Source organism: Lepidochelys kempii, chromosome 14 (genome assembly GCF_965140265.1).
Source record: "Lepidochelys kempii isolate rLepKem1 chromosome 14, rLepKem1.hap2, whole genome shotgun sequence".
Taxonomy (NCBI): domain Eukaryota; kingdom Metazoa; phylum Chordata; order Testudines; family Cheloniidae; genus Lepidochelys; species Lepidochelys kempii.
Window position 1 is genome coordinate 34,968,560 of NC_133269.1, and position 21,361 is coordinate 34,989,920.

Genomic DNA, 21,361 nt, shown 5'->3' on the forward strand with positions numbered 1-21,361 from the left:
TGAACTGACCTTGTCTGCATAGACACGCCCACTCTGCCTAGGCATGATGGGAATGCTTTGCCCAGCATGCATCCGACGAAGTGGGTATTCACCCACGAAAGCTTATGCTCCAGTACATCTGTTAGTCCAAAAGGTGCCACAGGACTCTTTGCCTCTTACCCAGATAATGACTTTTGGTGGTGGTGGATCACAAGTCACTTTGTTATTGGGGCAGGGGTAATAAAGGATTGTGTATCCTTGTTGTGGGGATCAAGGGCAACAGAACTGTGCTTGGCATCTCCTGATAGAGGGACTCACCCTCAACTAAACTTCATTCGCTAAGCAGGGGACGTGGGTGCCAAAGCCCAGTGGAATTGAGAGAGGGTGTGGACAGGTAGTTCGTGGTGTGAGCTTAGCTGAAGGGTACTAAACACTAGTTGACCCTTCTTTTCTGTACTGTGTAATAATAGAGTTGAGTAAGACTCAACTGAGAGTCTTGTTGCAAGCCAACAGAATTGAAATCACTAATACTTGCTTACAGACAGCCCCCGCAACCTAAAGCAAATACTCACCAGCAACCACACACCACAAAACAGAACCACTAACCCAGGAACCTATCCTTGCAACAAAGCCCGTTGCCAACTGTGTCCACATATCTATTCAGGGATACCATCATAGGACCTAATCACATCAGCCACACCATCAGAGGCTCGTTCACCTGCACATCTACCAATGTGATATATGCCATTATGTGCCAGCAATGCCCCTCTGCCATGTACATTGGCCAAACCGGATAGTCTTTACGTAAAAGAATAAATGGACACAAATCAGATGTCAAGAATTATAACATTCAAAAACCAGTCGGAGAACACTTCAATCTCCTTGGCCACTCGATTACAGACCTAAAAGTGGCAATATTGCAACAAAAAAGACTTCAAAAATAGACTTCTACGAGAGACTGCTGAATTGGAATTAATTTGCCAACTGGACACCATTAAATTAGGCTCGAATAAAGACTGGGAGTGATTGGGTCATTACACAAAGTAAAACTATTTCCCCATGTTTATTTCCACACACACACACACACACCCCACACTGTTTCTCACACCTCCTTGTCAACTGTGGGAAATGGGCCATCTTGATTATCACTACAAAAAGTTTTTTTCCTCCTGCTGTTAATAGCTCACCTTAACTGATCACTCGTTATAGTGTGCATGGCAACACCCATTTTTTCATGTTCTCTGTGTCTATCTATCTATCTATCTATCTATCTATCTATCTATCTATCTATCTATCTATCTATTTCCTACTGTATTTTCCACTGCATGCATCCGATGAAGTGGGTTTTAGCCCACAAAATCTTATGCTCAAATAAATTTGTTAGTCTCTAAGGTGCTACAAGTACTCCTTGTTCTTTTTGCTGATACAGACTAACACGGCTACCTCTCTGAAATCTGTACTTACTGCTGCTTTTCACCACATCTGCTATTTCAATTAGGATGTGAATTCGAATACATTGTCCCGTTCCCTATCTCTTGAGTCAGCTGGACCAGGGATAGTGGGGACTAGTTAGGCAGCCTCCAAATGTCCAGGTTCCATTCTGTAACCAGGCAGGGGCTCCAAAAGAGCAGACTATCAAAGGACACATTTATGGAAAACTTTTTCAAAACTGTCATCTCTACAATCTCTCTGACACTTTTGCAGGTACAGTTTTGAGAACTCCTCAGTGCCACTTGGGATGAACATTGGCCAAATCAAAGAGATCGGAAAACCGAAGAAGTTTACTTTAAAACAGGGTTTTCCCCAAAACTGGGATCTATGTATAACACCAGTGGGCTCAGGACTGAGACAGCTGGACATTTTCTTTCCCATTGTAAACAATTTATTTGAGAGGCAGGAACCTCTCAGAAATGAGAATCCAACACACAGAATGGTCAGGCAACCCATCGGGCACATCCCAGGAACGACACTGGAACTATAGAGAAACTATTGCAAGAGCTATTATGATACAGTCCAGAGGGCTGTTGCATCGAAAATATCTGAACAGTTAGTTCATGATGCAAAAGCATTAGAGACAGGCATGCAACACTCGTCAGAGTGATCATGGTGAGAAGTAACCTGTCTTGCCCAGCTCCCACTTGCTGGTGATGACCCAGCTTTCACCCTTAATGTCCTGGGATAAAAGTATCGTGTGGGGAAAGGTCCTTGCATGCTAGGCCTGCTCCTGGCGTATGGGCTGAGATCCCTAAAAGAGGGGAGTCCCTGCATTTTGTCTGTGGCCACCTCTGCTCCAGGACTGGTGTATATAGTGTAAAAACAAACAAGTTACCTTCAGCAATTACCCAGACTCCACATCACTGAATTCTCCTCCCATGGGAAACCAATCTGCAAGACCTTGAATTCTGCTCCTGCTCATCAGATGGTTGAGAATATTGCTAAATAAACAAACATTAGTAATTACTAATAACATCAAAGTTCCTTCGGAGAAATATTTCCATTGGGGATGTGAGTGTGTGAGAGATGCATCTTTCTTTCCATATCTTTCATTTGCAAATTATGGATTAAATTTACTTTATATTCAGTTTCCTGTGTGTTTGTTAAACTCCATGGCTTCAGCACCCAATCAGGTAAGCCGGAGTCATGTTAGCCATTGTTACTCACGCTATTCTTCCACTGAAGGCTGTTGTCACTTGTTGACTGTGTGCAGGGCTGGCTCCAGGCACCAGCTTTCCAAGCAGGTGCTTGGGGCGGCATTCAGAATGAGGCGGCCATCCGTGTCCCTCGGCGGCCATTCGGCAGCAGCTCTGCCTCTCTTCTGGGCGCGGCAGCAATTCGGCGGCGACTGCTTGGGGTGGCAAAATCGGTAGAGCCACCCCTGGCTGTGTCTGTGTTCTCTCTGTGAGCTGCACCAGCTCTGTGCCGATAGATGGTCCAGCAGACTCCAGTCGAACTGCCCAAGAAGACCACAGGCTCGACTCGGTGGCGACGACACTAGGCCAGGTTTATTGTCAATGAAGCATAGTCCTAGCGTTCTATACGTGCTACCGGTACGCTAACCCATGTACACCCATTACAATAGTCTCGGCTCAGTGAGCAGTGGGCTCTTCGCTCCCCCTTCAGCCGGGCCAATACGCCCTCTCTCTGACCCCTCTTTTATACAGTGATACAAACAAGTTACCAATTGCCCCTCTAACGTGCCTACTTACCACTTTACCTTGTACTTGTTGGTTCCATCAAACTATCTCTATCCATCACCCTGTTATCCTGACCTTATCTTTAGGAGACATCGGTGTGTCCCTGTTATCTTCGGGGAGTGTATTTACACCGTACTCGGTGTCAGGGTGTTCTGGTACCACCCTTCTGGAATGAGTTTACATGAGTGTCCCGTGCTTAGCACTTCTGAGGAATCTTTCTGTTTTGGCAATGCCAGCCCTGTTCTTGCCAGGCTCTGTGAACTTGCAAGTAGGCATGTTTTGTGACAAGGCCTGAGTGCTGCTCACAGCCTGACTTTTCCTAACTTGGTTTTATTTCACACTTGCCTGTGTATTCACCCTGCCTCCATTCCTACTAACCCTGACGTCCTACGCGTGTATCGTCGCCACCATCCTGAGAATCCCTTCCACCACCAGGAGGCAGAAGGCGTTTTCCACCTGCTCCTCTCACCTCATCGTCGTGACAATTTTCGAAGGAACAATAATGATTGTGTACATGCTACCGAAACGTGATACACTGGGAGACCTGAACAAAGTGCTCTCTCTTTGCTACCTGGTCCTGACTCCCCTGGTCAACCCCCTCGTCTGCAGCTTGAGAAACAGAGAGGTCAAGGAAGCCTTGTGCAAAGCAGTCAGCAAATGTGACTTTCACAAAAACGTGCAGAGACGCTGCGATAACTTAGCCTGAGGTTTTCAAAGCTGCCTGGGTGATTCAATTAAGTTGAAAAGTCCCATTGAAAAATCTCAGCACTAAAGTGAAAAGGAGTTGGAGATGATCTGTAGAGAGATACTGAGACAGTTTTCGTGGTCCCCCGCTGTGCCCATGTAATACAACTTGCAGGAAAGTGCCATTGTGGACAGCTCTGTCACTCTCCAATGTTCAGCACTGATACACACGCAGTATGATGGTCTTTTTTGTCATGGTGCTGGCAGTTCACTCCATGTGAGAAGGGTGCACAGTGTCTGAAAATGCACAGAGCTGACATTTTGTAAGGCACAAAATCCACTAACCATCAAAGTAAATCCCTGTGTATATCCCCTGTTCTTTGATTCTCTGTGTTAGATAATAAAGTCTTGAAATCAAATTCAGACAGTTTCATATGAATATTGTCTGTGCCTCAGTTTCCCCTATGTGGTGCATATTTAATTAGGTGGGGGAAGAGGCTGTTTATGCTTTGCAAAGTCTCAGGGACACAGGTGGTGACCGACGCCTAGCTGCCTGAGTCCCCATGCCCATGGAGACTCCCAGAAGACAATGGTCACTCCAACTGCCCAGACATGGGGTGCCTAGCAACAAATGACCATGGATGGCCTATCCTCCACAGGAAGCCAGCTGGGTGTGACCAGCTGGAGGACAACGGACGGGGAGGGGCCAGGTGGGGTTCTTAAATGTGGGCTGTTGGAGGCAGGGAGCAGCTTCTGGACTGGGACTACAGAGGGGTCAGAGGGCTCTGGGCTCTGGGACTGACCCGGGTGGGCTCTGCTGTAACTTTCCATTCTATATGACAACGAGGGTTTTTCTACGCTGTGTTCCAGACATCTCATAAACCCTTCTGCTTTTACAAGGCTGGCTGAGAGTCACTCCAGAGTCAGGAAGTTGGGGGTGCATTGCTCCTTTTCGGTGTGCAAGTCTTCCCCAGGGATCCAATTCAGGTGGACTCCCTGAGGGGAGCTCACAGTGAGAAGCAGGGGTTCCTAAGTTGGGTCCCCGGAGGTGGTGAAGCCAAGAGGTATACCCTAATGAGAGTGTGACCCTAAGTGGGCTGACACACTACAGGGGCCCTCCCAGGTACTGTTCCAGAGCCATTCAAGAGCAGCAGACCTGTGGATCCATGACAGGTGGTAGCAGAGTATGGTTGGCGAATGCACCCAGTAGACGGTTGGCTGCTGAAGGCACCAGAAGGGCCTTGCAGTAAGTGACTGGCAGCGGTAAAACAAGGGAAGTTAAAGGAAAGAGTGAGGAAATGGCCTATAACCATCTCTCTAAGTAGAACATTGCAAACCTGCGTAGGGAGAGAGGCTTAAGCATTGGGAAGCTCAAAAAGGCATGGCTGATTGCATGACTAGAGAAGGAGGACCAGTCTAAATAGCAGGTTCCAGGCCCAACAGAGTCTGGGAGCAGCAGAGACCGCAGCCAGAGCAAACCAGGTCATTTATCAGACCTGGTTTCACCTCCAGCAGGGGGTCTTCACGACCTGGTTCCCCATCAGTAGATTTGAACCAGTTGGAGTTGTAGCTGAGAGCACAGGAGGTAGAGGACAAAGAGAAGCAGCAAAAGCCTGAGCTAGAACAGCAGGAGAAGCAGCAAAAGCATGAGCTGGAGATGGAGAAGAGGAGGGGCAAGAGGACCCACTGATGGGTAAGTGGGGAAAGGCCCTGAGATGCCCATTCTTTAGGGAACCAAGGCTACGAGGTTAACTATGAGGTTAGGTCGAATTTAGCTGCATTAGGTCGATTTTATAATGAATGTGTCTACACAACCAACCCCGTTACACTGACCTAAAGGGCTCTTAAAATCGACTGCTGTACTCCTTCCCAACGAGGGGAGTAGCACTAAAATTGACCTTCCTGAGTCAAATTTGGGGTAGTGTAGATGAAGCACTGCGCAATTCAATGGTATTAGCCTCCAGAAGGTATCCCAGAGTGCTCCAATGTGACCACTCTGGGCTGCACTTTCAACTCCGCTGCATTAGCCAGGTACACAGGAAAAGCACCGGGAACTTTTGAATTTCATTTCCTGTTTGGTCAGCTTGGCAAGCTCAACAGAACAGGTGACCATACAGTCCCAGAATTGCAAACAAACTCCAGCATGGAGTGAACTTGAGACACTGGATCTGATTGCCGTATGGGGAGAAGAATCTGTGCAGGCAGAACTCCCATCCAGCAGAAGAAATGCTGATATATATGCCAAAATCACCCAGGGCATGGTGGAGAGAGGCTAGACCAGGAATGCACGTCGGTGTTTTGTGAAAATTAAGGAGCTCAGGCAAGCCTCCCAAAAGCAAGACAAAGGAGGCAAATGGTCGCTCTGGGTCACAGCCCCAGACATGCCACTTCTATGATCAGCTGCATGCCATTCTAGGGGGGGACCCTACCAGTACCCCAACACGGAGGAGGATTTTGTGGATGAGGAAGAGGAAGAAGAGGAGGAGAATGCAAAGCAGACAAGCGGAGAATGCATTCTTCCTGGCAGCCAGGACCTTTTCCTCAGCCTGGAGCCAATACACTCCTAGGGCCTGTTGTTCCCGGACCCTGAAGGCAGAGAAGGCACCTCTGGTGAGTGCACATTTGTAACGACACTACAGGGTTTAAAAGTAATTGTGTTTCATGTTTGATTTGCCTTGAACAATTGGGATGCATTTGCGGCCAGTACAGCTAATGGAAAAATCTGTTAACGTGTCTGGGGATGGAGCAGGAATCCTCCAGGGACATCTCCAGGAAGCTCTCCTGGAGGAACTCTGAAAGCCTTTGAAGAAGGTTTCTGGGGAGGGTTGCCTTATTTCATCCTCCACGGTGGGACACTTTACCATGCCAAGCCAGTAGCAAGTGGTCTGGAATCATTGCAGAACAAAATATGGCAGCAAATGGTCCTGGGTTTTGGTCGCATTCATGCAACATTTGGTCTTTATCTTTCTTTGTCAGCCTCAGGAGAGTGATATCATTCATGGTTGAAATAGGGGAAGTTTTGTAAGGGACCAATAATCCCCTCTGTGTGGTGAGCCCCAACACATTAGACCCTGGTCATGCTGGGCTGTTTGCGCTTGGCTAAAAGGGATCATCACGAAGTATAGCCTCCCTGGGGGGTGGGACAGGGGGTGCTGCTGCACATCCACCCAAAAAATGCAGCCCCTCCTTCTAAATGGCAACCCCAACCAGCATTGGTTGCTATGGGAAAGGAGGGCGCTGCACTTTCAAACCATTCCCACATGTTATGAACGCGGAAGAAGCCAACCCCGTGTACCCTTTGGCTTACCATGGCTGCCTGCAAAACGAATGCTGTTGCCCAGCTGTATGTGATGTGTCACCATACCGGCAGGCGCTCAATATAAAAGGCAAAATGTGACCTTGTACCTAAAAAAATGTGCTCTCCGCTGTGAATTGCTTGATTCACTGTGAAAGAGTTTCCCTTTTGTTCTCAGAAATGTATCTTTTTAAAAGTCTACTCTCCCTTCCCCCCTCCCTGCAGCTGCAAATGCTTCTATGCTCCCTGTATCAACTCTGTCCCTAGGTTATCGCAGATGAGAAGGCGAAAAAAACGCACTCGCGATTACATGTTTTCAGATCTCATGCAGTCTTTCTGCACTGATAGGGCATAGCTGAATGCATGGAGACATTCAGTGGCAGAGGCCAGGAAAGCATATAGCGAGCGTGATCGGAACACGCAGGGGGAGATACTGAGGCTAATGGGGGAGCAAACGGACATGATGAGGCATCTGGTGAAGCTGCAGGAAAGGCAACTAGAGTACAGACCCCCGCTGCATCCATTTTGTAAGTGCCCACCCTCCTCACCAAGTTTCATATCCTCCTCACCCAGAGGCCCAAGGAGGTGGGTGGGGGGAGGCTCTGGGCACCCTGCCACTCGACTCCAGGGGATGGCCCAAGCAACAGAAGGCTGTCATTCAAACAGCTTTGATTTGTAGTGTGTCTATAATAAGCAATGTGGCCTTGTCCTTCCCTCTTCCCCCACTCCACCCCATTATGAACGCCCGGGTTTCCTTTTGTACGCCCGGGTTTCCTTTTACTAGTCAGCGTTGTCAGTGATCTCCTTTTTTTTAAACAAATAAAGAATGAATGGATTCAGAACAATAGGGTCTTTATTTCCTGTGCCAGCTGTGGTCGAAGGTAGGAGGGGGATTGGTATACAGGGAAGTACATTTACCAAAGGGGGTGGGTTTCCATCAAGGACAAACACACACAACTGTCACACCGTAGTCTGGTCAGTCATGAAACTGTTTTTCAAAGCCTCTCTGATGCGCAGCGCGCCTCGGTGTGCTCTTCTAATTGCCCTGGTGTCTGGCTGTGCTAAAGGGGGAGAGACACCCGATTGTATACCTGAGCAAGAAATGGCTTCCCCAGGAGCAGAACTAGGCCACCAATGAGAAGGAAAGCCTGGCCATGGTGTGGGCTCTTAAAATGTTGCAGCCATATATAGCGGGGGGTCGCTTTACTGTGTATACTGACCACTCTCCCCTGGCATGGCTGAATCAAATGAAAGGGGCTAATGCCAAGTTTTTGAGATGGAGTCTGATCCTCCAGGATTAAGATATGGAAGTGATCCATGTTAATGGGAGTGCAAATCTTACGGCAGATGCTTTCTCATGGAAAGGGGTGCCTGAATTTCCCCAGGTCACTGGCTGAAGTGACCCCACTCAGTTCAGTCTCGAAGGGGGAAGAGATGTGACAAAGTGGGAATTTTTCCTAATGTTGTGTGTGAATATTGTGTGTGCCTCCGTTTCCCCTATGTGTTTAATATTTAACCAGGTGGGGGGTATGACCTGGAATTGTGGGACCGCTGTGCCCCCTGAACTCACTAGCCTGGGGTGTCTCTCACAATGCTGTGCTGGTGACATGCAGCAAACCCCTCCAGGTGCTATCACTCAGTCCAGCAGCATGTGAAGCCCCACACCCAGCTAGCTTGTCTGAGTGCTCCCAGAGTCACTCATGAAATCTCACAGAGAAAGGCACCAACCAGCTCCCCCCAGCTCCCAGCCTTGTGCCTCAGGAATATACTGTCCTGCACTGTTCAAGATCCTTTCTTGAACATTGCAAATGTATTAATTGATTCGCCACTTACTTCAAGGGAAAGTGGACATGCACAGCCCTTGTTACCTGAGCAGATTTACCAAACACTTCAGACAAACTCATTGGTAAGAATAAACATAAAAGTAAGTTTATTGACTTCCAAAGATAGATTTGAAGAGGTTAAAAGTGATAAGTTACCAAAAGTAAATAAAAGATAAGCAGGCAGTCAAGACTCTAAACGTGGTTAGACATAGACAGTATCTAGTTTAAGCAGTTTTTTTCACCCTACTGCATACTGAAGGTTGGGAACAGTTTTTCTTACACAGGCTTCCTTCCGAGCCTGGGACCAGTCTCCCCAGCTCCAGCGTTTCCATTGCCTTCAGTCTAGGTATGGGGAGGAGAAAGGACAAACTTTGGTGCCCCTGTGTTCCATTTAATATCTTAGCCATGTGCTCTGGAAGACAAGTGCAAGCATGTCTGGCGGGGGCGGGAGGGCATTGCTGAGTCACAGGGTTGAGTAATTCCCTGGTGTGGTCTTCTGCCAGGTGAGTCATTGGGTTCGTCCCTGCCTTGCCAGACAATAGATTGTGATGATCTTCAATGTCCGCCTGGTCGCTAATCATTTCCTTTGTCACTCTCTGTGAGTTGATTTCTGGGCTACACCCAAATTTACAGCATGCATATTTCAATGATAATCATACAGCACAATCTTATAATTTCATATGCACTCATGCTACACATAATTCAGTAGGATGATGATTTTCAACTGATCATAACCTTTCCCATGATACCTTACATGACGTGCTTTACATGAAGTATCACAATTAGATACCATTGATGAATATGGGGGTTTACAGGGTGCTCCCCTCAGGGCGTGAGGCAACCTATGGTAAGAGGAGGCGGCTACCACCTACCAATGGGCAGATCTCCTGTGATACCAAAATGGCAGTGCTGGCTCAGTCAGTGGGAGCACGTCAGGGCTTGGCCAGAGACAGGGGAGACGGGCACCGTTGAGCAGAGTAGGACTTCAACACTGCAGAAATAACTTTCCAAGGGACCTAACAGAGTTAGGCACCCAAATCCCTTTGAAATGGGAGTTTGATACTTAACTCCCTTCGACGCCTGTGAGAATCTCAGCCTGAAGAGCCACTGGGAATCTGTCATGGTAGGTTCAATCTGTGCATTTCCATTGGAAACAGAGCCCAGATCAACAGAAATGCCCTAGATGGATAGGAAACCCCTGCTGAACCTTTGTGAGCCGCTGCTGTTGTTGCAGGTGCTGTTGTAGCTACTGTCGTTAGATGTTTTGGCTGCATGTGTGCGTTCTCACCGTGTGCGTCACTGGCTCTGCCCAGGTAGCCAGTACAGCAGACTTTGGTCAAACTGCCCAATAAAACCACCAGACTCCCGTTCAGCAGCGAAGGCACTCGGCCAGGTTTATTGCCGACGAAGCACAATCCTAGTTGCCTGGATCAATGTCTACAGTTACACTAATATGTATGCCCGTGGCAATGGACACGGCTGAGCAAACGGTGGGCCTTTCCGTTCCCTCCTAGGCCAGGCAAAGACACCCCCTCTGTGACTTTTCTTTTATACACGGATGCAAACAAGTTTCGTATTGTCCCTCTGACATAGTTAGTGACTGCCCCCTGACGTAGCTTGTTACCACCCAATACCTTATCAAAACAACTCTATCCGTCTTACTGTCATCCTGACCTTATCTTTAAGGGGTCAGCATGTTTCTCTTATCTTTGGGGAGCGTACTTGTACCATTCTTGGTATCGGGGTGTTCTGGTACTATCCCTCTGGAATGTGTTTACGTGACTGGAGTGCTTCTGTTTTTGCAATATTGGGAAAGTTCATATATCGAAGAGTGAACCTGCCAGCAGGCATGTTTTCTAACAGCCTGACTTCTGCTCACAGCCTGCCTTTGCTTTATAGCAGCAGGGCCTGACTTCTACTCAGACTTTAGGCCTTATGTCTCAGGCTCTTTCTACCACAGCCACTAATGTTGCAATCGGGCTGTTCTACGATTTGGTTCTCAGTGGTTATACTTTGGAATAGCGCACACCTAGCAGTAGGTAAGAAATGAGGAAAGGTGTGATTCTGCTCTCTAGGGTCACTAGAGGGCAGAGGAATGGACAAGATGTAGTGGTGTTGCTCAGTGGATAGCAGCCAAAGTGGAAGGGCAAGAAAGGAGATGTTATGTTGCCAAATGACCACCTGAGAGAAGTGGAAAGGGAGGTGAAGTTGAATAACGGTATATATATGGTGAGGAATGGGCCCTGAAGAGAAAAGGACCTCTGCAATATGTAATGACCTGTGGATAGTAGCAGATGTTGTGGAGTGAGAAATGGGTTGTTATACTAAATAATGGCCAGCAGGCGACATGAGTCAAGAACTGAAAGAGGCAGCTAGGACAGCAAGAAGAATCCACTGGAGGACAGCAAAGAAACAGGCTGTCATGCTGGGAAATCAACACTAGATGGCAGCAGAGGAGAGGAACTGAGAGGGGGTGTTAGAAATACTGACTAGTGACCAATAGATTTTAGTAGCCAATACAATAATACTAGGAAAAGGGCCACTAGGTGGCAGCATATCTTGAATATTAATAACCGGGCGGGGCAAGTACATTATAACAGGCCAACATCTTGGACAGGCACCTCCCAAAAATGGAAGCTGGTGTTTGTTCATGATCTAAAATATTTTCCACATGGAATCATTAGACTTAATAAAAGATACAATTATACATGTCACACTGTACAAGTCCCATTGGGAATTCTTAGCTACAAAGCTTTGGAGACAAAAAATCAACCAAGTGGGAGAAAGGTTGAAGTGGGACCATACTAAAAACCGTGAAGACGAAAACAAATATGAGGCAGCATTTACACTTTGTAAATCCACGGGAATGCTCATTGTTCAAAGGTAGATCAAATGCACCTGCTCATCCCTTCAGGTAACTGCAGGTCTCTTCACTGAGAAAACCCAGTTTCTGCAGAAAGAGGAGAGACAAGAACCTCCGCTGACTGACCTGAATCCTGGAGGCCAAACCCTGAGAAATAAGAGCTCATCGCTTCAAGCTTGGGCTGTGCTATGGTTACAGGTGAGCTCCGTCTTCCCGGCTGCATTTCTATACCACTGCTAAACAGAGGCATGAATGTGTTTTGTGAATATTAGAGGGACAAAGTGGGTGAGGTAATATCTTTTATTGGACCAGCTTCTGTTGGTGAATGAGAGAAGCTTTTGAGCTACACAGAGCTCTTCCTCAGGTGAATATTAGCAGTTTTAGCCTCACCTTCCCACAGCAGTGCCAGTCAGCGTTCATAGCACCATTTCACAGAGATAGAGGCTGAGATCCATGTCCTGTGACAGGTCCTCAGTTGGGGAACTGCCCCACTAACACAAATGGAGCTGCCTTGATTTATATCTACTTCTTGATCGGGCTCAGTGTGTCCCCCAGTGGAGTGGGGAGTGGTGAAGGAGACTTACTAGCCTGGATCACACATGCTAGATTGTTCCTAGACTCCAAGTTCAGGGACAACATCTTCTACCCCCATCCCCAAGTGAATTATCATCCCACAAACATTTTGAAGCGCAGAGGGTCACTCCCCAGTTAGGATTGCACATCAGCCTGGTTCTGTCCCTTCCTACGATCCACCCCCACAAAGAGCTGTATTTTATTACTGCAACAGTCAACATTGGGAAACAGAAAAGGGATTGCCAGTCCCTGACCACATCGCCATCACCACCACAGGAATTAAGGAAGCATTTACGCCACTTCAGAATTTATGGCATAAACTGATCTCTCGTGAGGGGCTGAAAACGATGCCTTCTCCTACAAGGCACTAAAATGCAAAATATATCAGGATACATGTTTAGATTAATTTCCATTAATTTTAACTGGAGATTGGTGCCTTAGGACACTAGAGTGGGTTGGGAATCTCAGCCCAACATTTTAGTTGATGTATTTATTACTTTTGACTCCTAAGTCATAGCATGATTCTGGCCATTGCCAGAAGTGAAATACAGCATTTAAGCATCATTGTTAAGCTCCAGTATGTCACTAGTTGGGGTATGATAGCAAATAAAGAAATGGTCTGATCTGTCATGTCAGTACTCAGCTACCAGAGGCTATGGTTACAGTAGTTATTGCTCCGATCATGGTAGAGGGAGGTCTACATGGGTACCAATATCCTGTTCTTGAAGTGAGACTCCTGGCACTTGCTCTGAATTCTACATTTAGCCTTAAAATCAGCCTGTAACCAGAAGACGAAGGGGAGTTTCTGAATATTTATGCAATTAATTTAGGAGACTTGATTAACTTTTAACTCTATGTTCTTCTAATTCAATTGAACAGTTTCTTTTATTATTCCAAGACTCATCCCATGGCAGACAGAAACTGGAGAAACCAAATGGCTGTCACAGAATTTATCCTTCTGGGATTCGGGGATCTTCCTGACCTTCAAATCCTTCTCTTCCTGATGTTTCTAGTGATCTACATGACAACCTTGGCCAGGAACACCCTCATTGTGGTGCTCATTGTGACTGATTGGCACCTTCACATCCCCATGTACTTCTTGGGGAACTTGTCCTGCTTCGACACCTGCTACTTCTTGACCATCCTGCCCAGGTTGCTGGCCAGTCCCCTGACTGGGGACAAAACCATCTCAGTCAGTGGCATTATCACTCAACTGTATTTCTCTCATTCTCTGGTGGCTACAGAATGCTGTCTCCTAGCAGTGATGTCTTATGATTGGTATTTAGCAATATGTAAACCCCTGCACTATTCAACTCTTATGAATACCAGGTTTTGCCTTCAGTTGGTTGCTGGGTCCTGGTTAAATGGTTGTTTGGCTACTACCATCTTTGTCTTATTCCTATCACAGTTAACGTTCTGTGGCCTGAATGAAATTGACCATTTCTATTCTGATGCCATCCCGTTTATGGAACTCTCCTGCAGTGACACACACTGGTTAGTATTGTTCCATTTCATACTATCCTGTGTATTCACCCTGCCTCCATTCCGACTAACCCTGACATCCTATGCGTGTATCATTGCCACCATCCTGAGAATCCCTTCCACCACCAGGAGGCAGAAGGCGTTTGAAAATGCACAGAGTTGACATTGGTAAGGCACAAAATCCACTGTCAGAGTAAATCCCTATGTATATCATAGAATCATAGAATATTAGGGGTGGAAGAGATGTCATGTCATCTAGTCCAACCCCCTGCTCAAAGCAGGACCAACACCAACTAAATCATCCCAGCCAGGGCTTGGTCAAGCCAGGCCTTAAAAACTTCTACGGAAGGCGATTCCACCACCTCCCTAGGTAACCCATTCCAGTGCTTTACCACCCTCCTAGTGAAATAGTATTTCCTAATATCCAACGTAGATCTCCCCCACTGCAACTTGAGACCACTGCTTCTTGTTCTGTCATCTGCCACCACTGAGAACAGCCGAGCTCCATCCTCTTTGGAACCCTCCTTCAGGTAGTTGAAGGCTGCTATCAAATCCTCCCTCACTCTTCTCTTCTGCAGACTAAATAACCCCAGTTCCCTCAGCCTCTCCTCGTAAGTCATGTGCCCCAGCCCCCTAATCATTTTTGTTGCCCTTGGTTGGACTCTCTCCAATTTGTCCACATCCCTTCTGCAGTGGGAGGACCCAAACTGGATGCAGTACTCCAGGTGTGGCCTCACCAGTGCCAAATAGAGGAGAATGATCACTTCCCTTGATCTGCTGGCAATGTTCCTACTAATACAGCCCAATATGCCATTGACCTTCTTGGCAACAAGGGCACACTGCTGACTCATATCCAGCTTCTCATCCACTATAATCCTCAGGTCCTTTTCTGCAGAACTGCTGCTTAGCCAGTGTCTAACTCCCTTGGGCTCCTTTGAAACTCTCAGCTTTAATCTCTCTGTGACTCAGATTCTCCATCTGTAAAATAATCTTTCCTTTGTCCTGTCTATTAAGACTATAAACTCTCCAGAGCAGGGACACCCCACATTGTGAGTCTGTGCAGCGCCCAGCACAATGGGGGCCTGATCTCAGTCATGGGCTGTGCAGGGCCTGGCACAATGGGGGCCTGATGTCTGTCGGGGTCTGTGCAGGGCCTGGCACAATGAGGGCCTGTATTCTTTCTTCCTACTACTACTAGTAGTAGTAATAGAAGAAGAAGATGTAGGAGTAGTACTAGGATTCTTTCATAGGAGTTTGCAGGCCCCATACTTGTAGGGCTGATCCTGCCTTATTCCGCTCAATAGGATTATGTCATCAACTTCAATTACAGCAGGAAGGGGCCCCAAGGGAGTAACTATTTGGCCTAGTAAAACAATAATTTATAGGTAATTGTTTTATTTGGGGGATATTATAGCATGTTCCTGAAAACTCTCCTCTCTTCTGATTTATCCTCAATTTGGGAGAAGTCCCATTTCCTTAAGATAGATTAATTACATAAGTAAAGACAGCTTGCATGAGAAAGGGTTTGCAGAATCTGGACCTTTGTGATGTGACAGAGGTATGCTTATTCAGAAGAGATTCTGCTGCCACACTGGTGTACATTCAAAGAAACTCTATTGCTCCTACACTCACTTATTCTAGTGTCACTCTATTGACACCAGTAAGGGTTACTCCTGATTTACACCATGGTGAGTGAGAGGGGAAGCAGCCCCATTGATTTATGGGATCAGCCCGGCCATCCATTTCCTAGTAGCTGTGGATTCCATTTCAGGAAACCGGTCCAAAAAGTGGCTCTAATCGTTGCTCTTTCACAGCATGCTCAGAATGGGGAAGCACTGAACTAATCTTGGAGCATGAACTCCCCTTTGAACCCAGTTGGTGGTGCCAACAGGTGAAGGCTGAAAGGTGGAAGCAGGCAGCAGATGGAGGAAGCTTGCCCTGTGCTGTGTGTTGGGAATCCGTCCCCATTCACCAGCTGCTGAATTCTCTACCACAGGAAAAACTGCTTAAAAACCTGACCATCCACCTTGACAGTTAATGCTCATGCTGCGTCCATCTTGGGCAGCACCAGGCCCTTCTCAGTACCTCCTGGGACTCAAGCAAACAATGAAAGACATCAGCTGTTCAATTCCCCGGGAAGAAAATGCTATTTTTATCAAGAAACTTCAGGAAAATAGTGAAGAAGCAAACAGTTTCCCCACTTCATGTTACACAGCACTGACCCCCTTCAACCTGCTCTCACCATATGACTCTATTCTGGGTCACGTCTGCCTTTCAGTGTCTGAGATGGCAACTTTGTGACGGGTTTGGTCACAGACAACCCCTTGGGACTGTCACCTGATGTGCTGAAACTACTTTTGAGCCCGTTTTCCCTGTCAGCTTGGGACTCCAGAACCCTGCCTTGTTGAGCCAGACATGCAAGCCTGCTGCAACACAGATCAAGGGTCTGAACCACGTCCCCAAAGCTACAGGTTTTCACTGAAAACCACTCAGCAAGTACTCCTGTCTCCAGCATCCAGATGCCCAGCTCCCAGAGGGATCCAAACCCCAAATAAATCCATTTTACTCTGTATAAAGCTTATACAAGGTAAACTCATAAATTGTCCACCCTCTATAACACAGATAGAGATATATGCTCATCTGTTTCCCCCCCACCCCGGGTATTAATCACTTACTCTGGGTTAATTAATAAACAAAAGTGATTTTATTAAGTATAAAAAGTAGGATTTAAGTGGTTTCAGGTAATAACAGACAGAACAAAGTAAGTTAGCAAGCAAAATAAAACAAAACATGTAAGTTTAAGCCTAATACATTTAAGAAACTGAATACAGGTAAATCTCACCCTTACAGATGTTCCAATAAGCTTCTTTCACAGACTAAACACCTTCTTAGTCTGGGCCCAATCCTTTCCCCGATACAGTCCTTGTTCCAGCACAGGTCGTAACTTGGGGATTTCTCATGACTGACAGCCCCCTTTGTTCTGTTCCACCCCCTTTTATATCTTTAGCACAAGGCGAGAATCCTTTGTGTCTCTCTGGGTTCCCACCTCTCCTTCTAAATGGAAAAGCACCAAGTTAAAGATGAATTCCAGTACCAGGTGACATGTTCACATGTCCTGTGAGCCCCCCTTCATTCTGCCAGAACTGGCCGGCACCTATGCAGTGGAGGCTTGCAGGTAAACAGAGCCATCTACAGTCAATCTAAAGTCAATTTCGGGGGTTGGACTAGATGACCTTCTGGGGTCCCTTCCAACCCTGATATTCTATGATTCTGATATTCTATGAATTGTCCTAGCCAATGGGAGCCATCAAGATTCCAAACCACCATTAATAGCCCACACTTTGCATAATTACAATTTCTACAATAATTACAAAAGGACCTCAGAGTTATGCCACATATGTCTAGTTTCAGGTACAATAACGATACAAATAGGATGAACACACTCAGTAGATCATAAGCTTTGTAATGATACCTTACAAGAGACCTTTTGCATAAAGCATATTCCAGTTACATCATATTTACACTCATAAACATATTTCCACAAACATGGAGTGCAATGGCACAAATTTAACAAATTCAATTTACGGACCCTGGGGTCCAGTCACAACTACATACCCCACATTGTGCAGAAACTCTTGGGAAGGATTAAGATACCAGATAATTGATTAATTGCCTTAAACCAGTGCTGTGAAGGAATGCTGCACTGGGACTGAGATTTCCCCAAAGGCCAGATCGAATTCGGAGATCCTAATTACCATTGCCCTCTATGGATACTGGAACTTAGATACCAGCAGTGACATCCTGGCCCCATTGAAATCAAAGGCACTTTTGTCTTCAACCTCAGCAGGCACAGAATTTCAGTCCATATTACTAGACTTTTGAAAATTAAACCCTGTGACTGGGATTTTGGAAGAAGTGATTGAGGCACCCAGTTCCAGGGGATTTGGGCCTCTTTGAAAATCCCAACCTATCATCCTCTTCCAAACCCACTGAAGTCAGTGGAAAGACTCTTTCAAAGAGAGCTGGGGAACCAACTCCTATTGAAAACTCCAGCTGGAGTGAGTCTTTCCAATGGTCTTCAGATAAACTCTGTTGGATAGAAGCTGATTGACTAGATCCCTTATGCTCCTTTGGATATCCCAGTTTCCAGCTGACTTCAATGGACTTTGTAGCAGGCCCAGTATGTATACTTGAGCGTTGCCGCTGTGCTCCTAGTGCTGGGGAGAGAAGGATTCCACATTAATGATTCTCTCTGAGTTCTCCCACAGCCTCCACAGCCAAGGCCAGTGTAGGGAGAGGGAAGATTTTGTGTCGTCACACCGTCCCTAGCCATTTGGGCTGTGTGGGGCCCCAGGCCTCCCTCCCCCCCACAAGGATCTTGGAGGCAGGAGCTGTGGGGGGCCACTTCTGGGGCCCCCACAGGCCCAGAGTGGCCTGGGGGATTAGCGGGGGGCCGGGAGCAGCCTGCTCTGCTTTCTTCGCCCCGGCCCCAGTCATGTCGCTTCGGGAAGGGGGGTTGGGGGAAGGGATCCCCCCACTCCACCGGCAGCAGTGGGAAGCAGAGCAACCCAGCCCCAGCCTGCTCTACTCCGCCAGCTCCCAGCCGGGGTGCTCCGCTTCCCGCTGCTGCTGGTGAATGCAGGGTCGCTGGGGGAAGAGGCTTGCAGGGAAGAGGTGAAATGGGGGCTGGCCGGAGGGGGGAAGGGTAAGAAGCAGGGAGTTGTCTGGGGCCCCACACACCCCTAGGGACGGCCCTGCCCCTTGCCGAGGGATAGGGCTGGTACTGCCATGTATGGAGCACGCAGCTGCCTATGGGCACCATGAAATTTGGGGCAATTTGGTGCCCCAAATTTTATGGTGTCCTACGCAGCTGCGTATGCTGTGTATGCCTAAGAATGGCCCTGCCCACAGCCCAGTGATCCAACCCTCCCCTGTACTCCAGGCAGGAGCCTGTTTGCTGTTTTGCTGCCTGGAGCTGGCATGCTCAGCTGGGCAGTAGCTATGTGAGCTGTCCTCACTGAGGAAGGTCAAAGCTTCCTGGGGCTTTGGAAAGGGAGGGGCGCATGCCTGTGTAGCTGGAGGCAGGGCAGTGGAGGTCAAAACAGTGAGCACAGTGGTCAGGGTGGGCCTTGTGGGACACTGCGGCGGGGGGGGTGGGGGGGCAGTTACAGCAACGTAACGAACGACAGCTTCTACGCTGATGCTTTGTCACTTTAACTTTGCCACAAAATGTTCTACACCTCTCGTGGAGGTGGTTTTATTTTGTTGGGAAAACAGGAGAGTTTTTCTGCCAAAAGTAGCCTTGCAGTGTGTACACCCCCACTGTTTTGTTGGCAAAAGTTGCCTTTTGCTGACAAAACTGTGTGGTGCAGATGTAGACAAAGCCTTAGAAAGCTTTTCCTACTATCTAACCTAAATCTCCCTTGCTGCAGATTAAGCCCATTACTTCTTGTCCTACGTTCTGTGGACATGGAGAACTATTGATTACTGTCCTCTTTCTAACAGCCCTGAACATATTGGAAGACTGTTATCAGGTCCCCTTCATTTTCTCAAGACTAAACATGCCCAGTTTTTGTAAACTTCCTTCCTAGGTCAGGTTTTCTAAACCTTTCATCATTTTTGTTGCTCTCCTCTGGACTCTTTCCAGTACCTTTAGGCACCTGAGTTTGAAAACTTTTGCCTAAGTGATTTGGCTGAGGTTGCAAAGGAAGTCAGGGCGAGCTCTGATATTAAAGCTAAGGTCTCTGGATCCACATCAGGTGCTCCAAACTGTATGATTATGAATTCTTCTTCTTCTTCTCCAAACTTACATCAGTGGACGAAGGTTAGAAACTGACCTCTGGAGACAAATCAGGGTCTCAGATGCCCCAATGTAGAGCTGCATTAGCCCCACTTAAGTCACAGAGATTAATTCTGATTCAGACTATGAAGACCCAGATCTATAATAGAAGCTTGAATATTTTTGGTGATATTTTGCTCTGTGTGTATTTGTGAGGAAGGGGGAATTTTTGGTAATATTTTTATGACCCCGCTGTTTGCCCCAGTTTCCCCTATATGGTGCATGGTTACCCAGTGGGGGGAAAGGACTATGTGTGTTTTCAGGAAAGGCTAAAAGACACAGAAGTGTGTGCATTGCCTCCCTGTCTAGGTGGAATGAAGAGTTGTTAAGGAACCGGTTGAAACTGACCGAGATGAACAAGGGGGCCAGAGAGATAATGCCAGGTCCCCTGACTCCTGGATTTCCCTCCTTCTCAGCAGGGAAAGTGACCAAAGACCCCAGCTGGAGAACGAAGGACTAGGAAGGGGTGAGGTGGGGGTAAGAGGTGGCTTCTAGATGCTCTCTTTGTCTCCTGGGAACTGACTACGGAGGTCAGACAGACACACAGACACAGCCTGGACACGGGGTTCACTCCAGCTCGGCTGGGTCCTGGGCTGACCAGAACGGAGGATGCTTTAACATTCATTTCTCTGTGCTAACCTAAGAGCTTCCTAGGCTGTGTCCATGTGACTAATAAACCCGGCTGTTTCGCACACGCTGCCTGAGTGTCACTGTGAACCCTGGGGAGGCGCCCAGGTCCCTGCCGAGTGGACACATCTCTCCCAAGCATCTGGCTTTGCTGGATTCGCTGGACAGAGCTCACGGGGTGAAGCAGCAGGGCTGGAGTGCCAAAGGTTCAGTCCAGGAGGCGGTGAGTCTGTGTGGCCTCCCCTGAAGGGAGGGTGAGACCCTTTTGGCATCTGGCCCATCAAAGGGGGTCCTGCAAGGGACTGGTCCAAAGCTGGGGGCACAGCACCAATCCTGTGGATCTGGGACAGTATGTGTGTGAGGCTGTTCCCCCTGCCGGAGGATCTGGGAACTGCTGTGCATTTGTGTGTGTGTGTTTTGTTGTTGCCCCCTGCTGGAGGGAATGAGACCTGCTCAGTGTGTGGGTGCGGGTGCATGCATCCCTGCTGTCCTCTTCTCTCGCTCGGGTGTGGGGATGTGTGCGTATTTCCCTTCTGCGCCCTCTTGGAAGGAAGGATGCCTGTTCTCTGTGAGTGGGGGGCGCGGGGCGGGGGGAGTGCAAACTGCTTTGTGATGCATGGAGACAGCTCAGTTCTGGCCTGGGCCTGGCCTGCCGGGGCTGCTGCCGCTCAGAACTCAACAGAAATACCAGAGCTCTGAGGATAGCAGGGCCTGGGCCAGGAGACAGGAGCGCTGCAGGAGGAGAGCTGCAGGTCACAACAGTGGTGCATTGACAGAGCTCTGAATGTGTGTGGGGGGTGGGGGGACTGTGAACTTGGATTGCAGAGGGTCAGGATGGAGGGGAATTGTCAGCGTTGAGTGTCTGGGACAGGACAGCAATGACAGCCCATTACTGTGACATATCGGCAGAGCCGGGGAGCAGCGTTATTACAGGCTCAACAGGGGTGTTGTAAGTCAGGGCTGAGATCCATCGGCAGAGCCGTAAGGGAGTCAGGGCTGGGA

The 21,361-nt window shown here is 47.8% G+C and overlaps 1 protein-coding gene across 1 annotated transcript; it reads left to right on the plus strand.

Annotated features, from left to right (window-relative positions):
• Window positions 1-13,345: 13,345 nt before the first annotated feature.
• Window positions 13,346-20,192, plus strand: LOC140898158 (olfactory receptor 6C75-like). Its single transcript, XM_073311595.1, has 3 exons — window positions 13,346-14,037; window positions 16,120-16,197; window positions 20,042-20,192. Exons 1-3 carry the CDS (start codon window positions 13,346-13,348, stop codon window positions 20,190-20,192), a joined length of 921 nt encoding a protein of 306 aa, XP_073167696.1.
• Window positions 20,193-21,361: the final 1,169 nt, after the last annotated feature.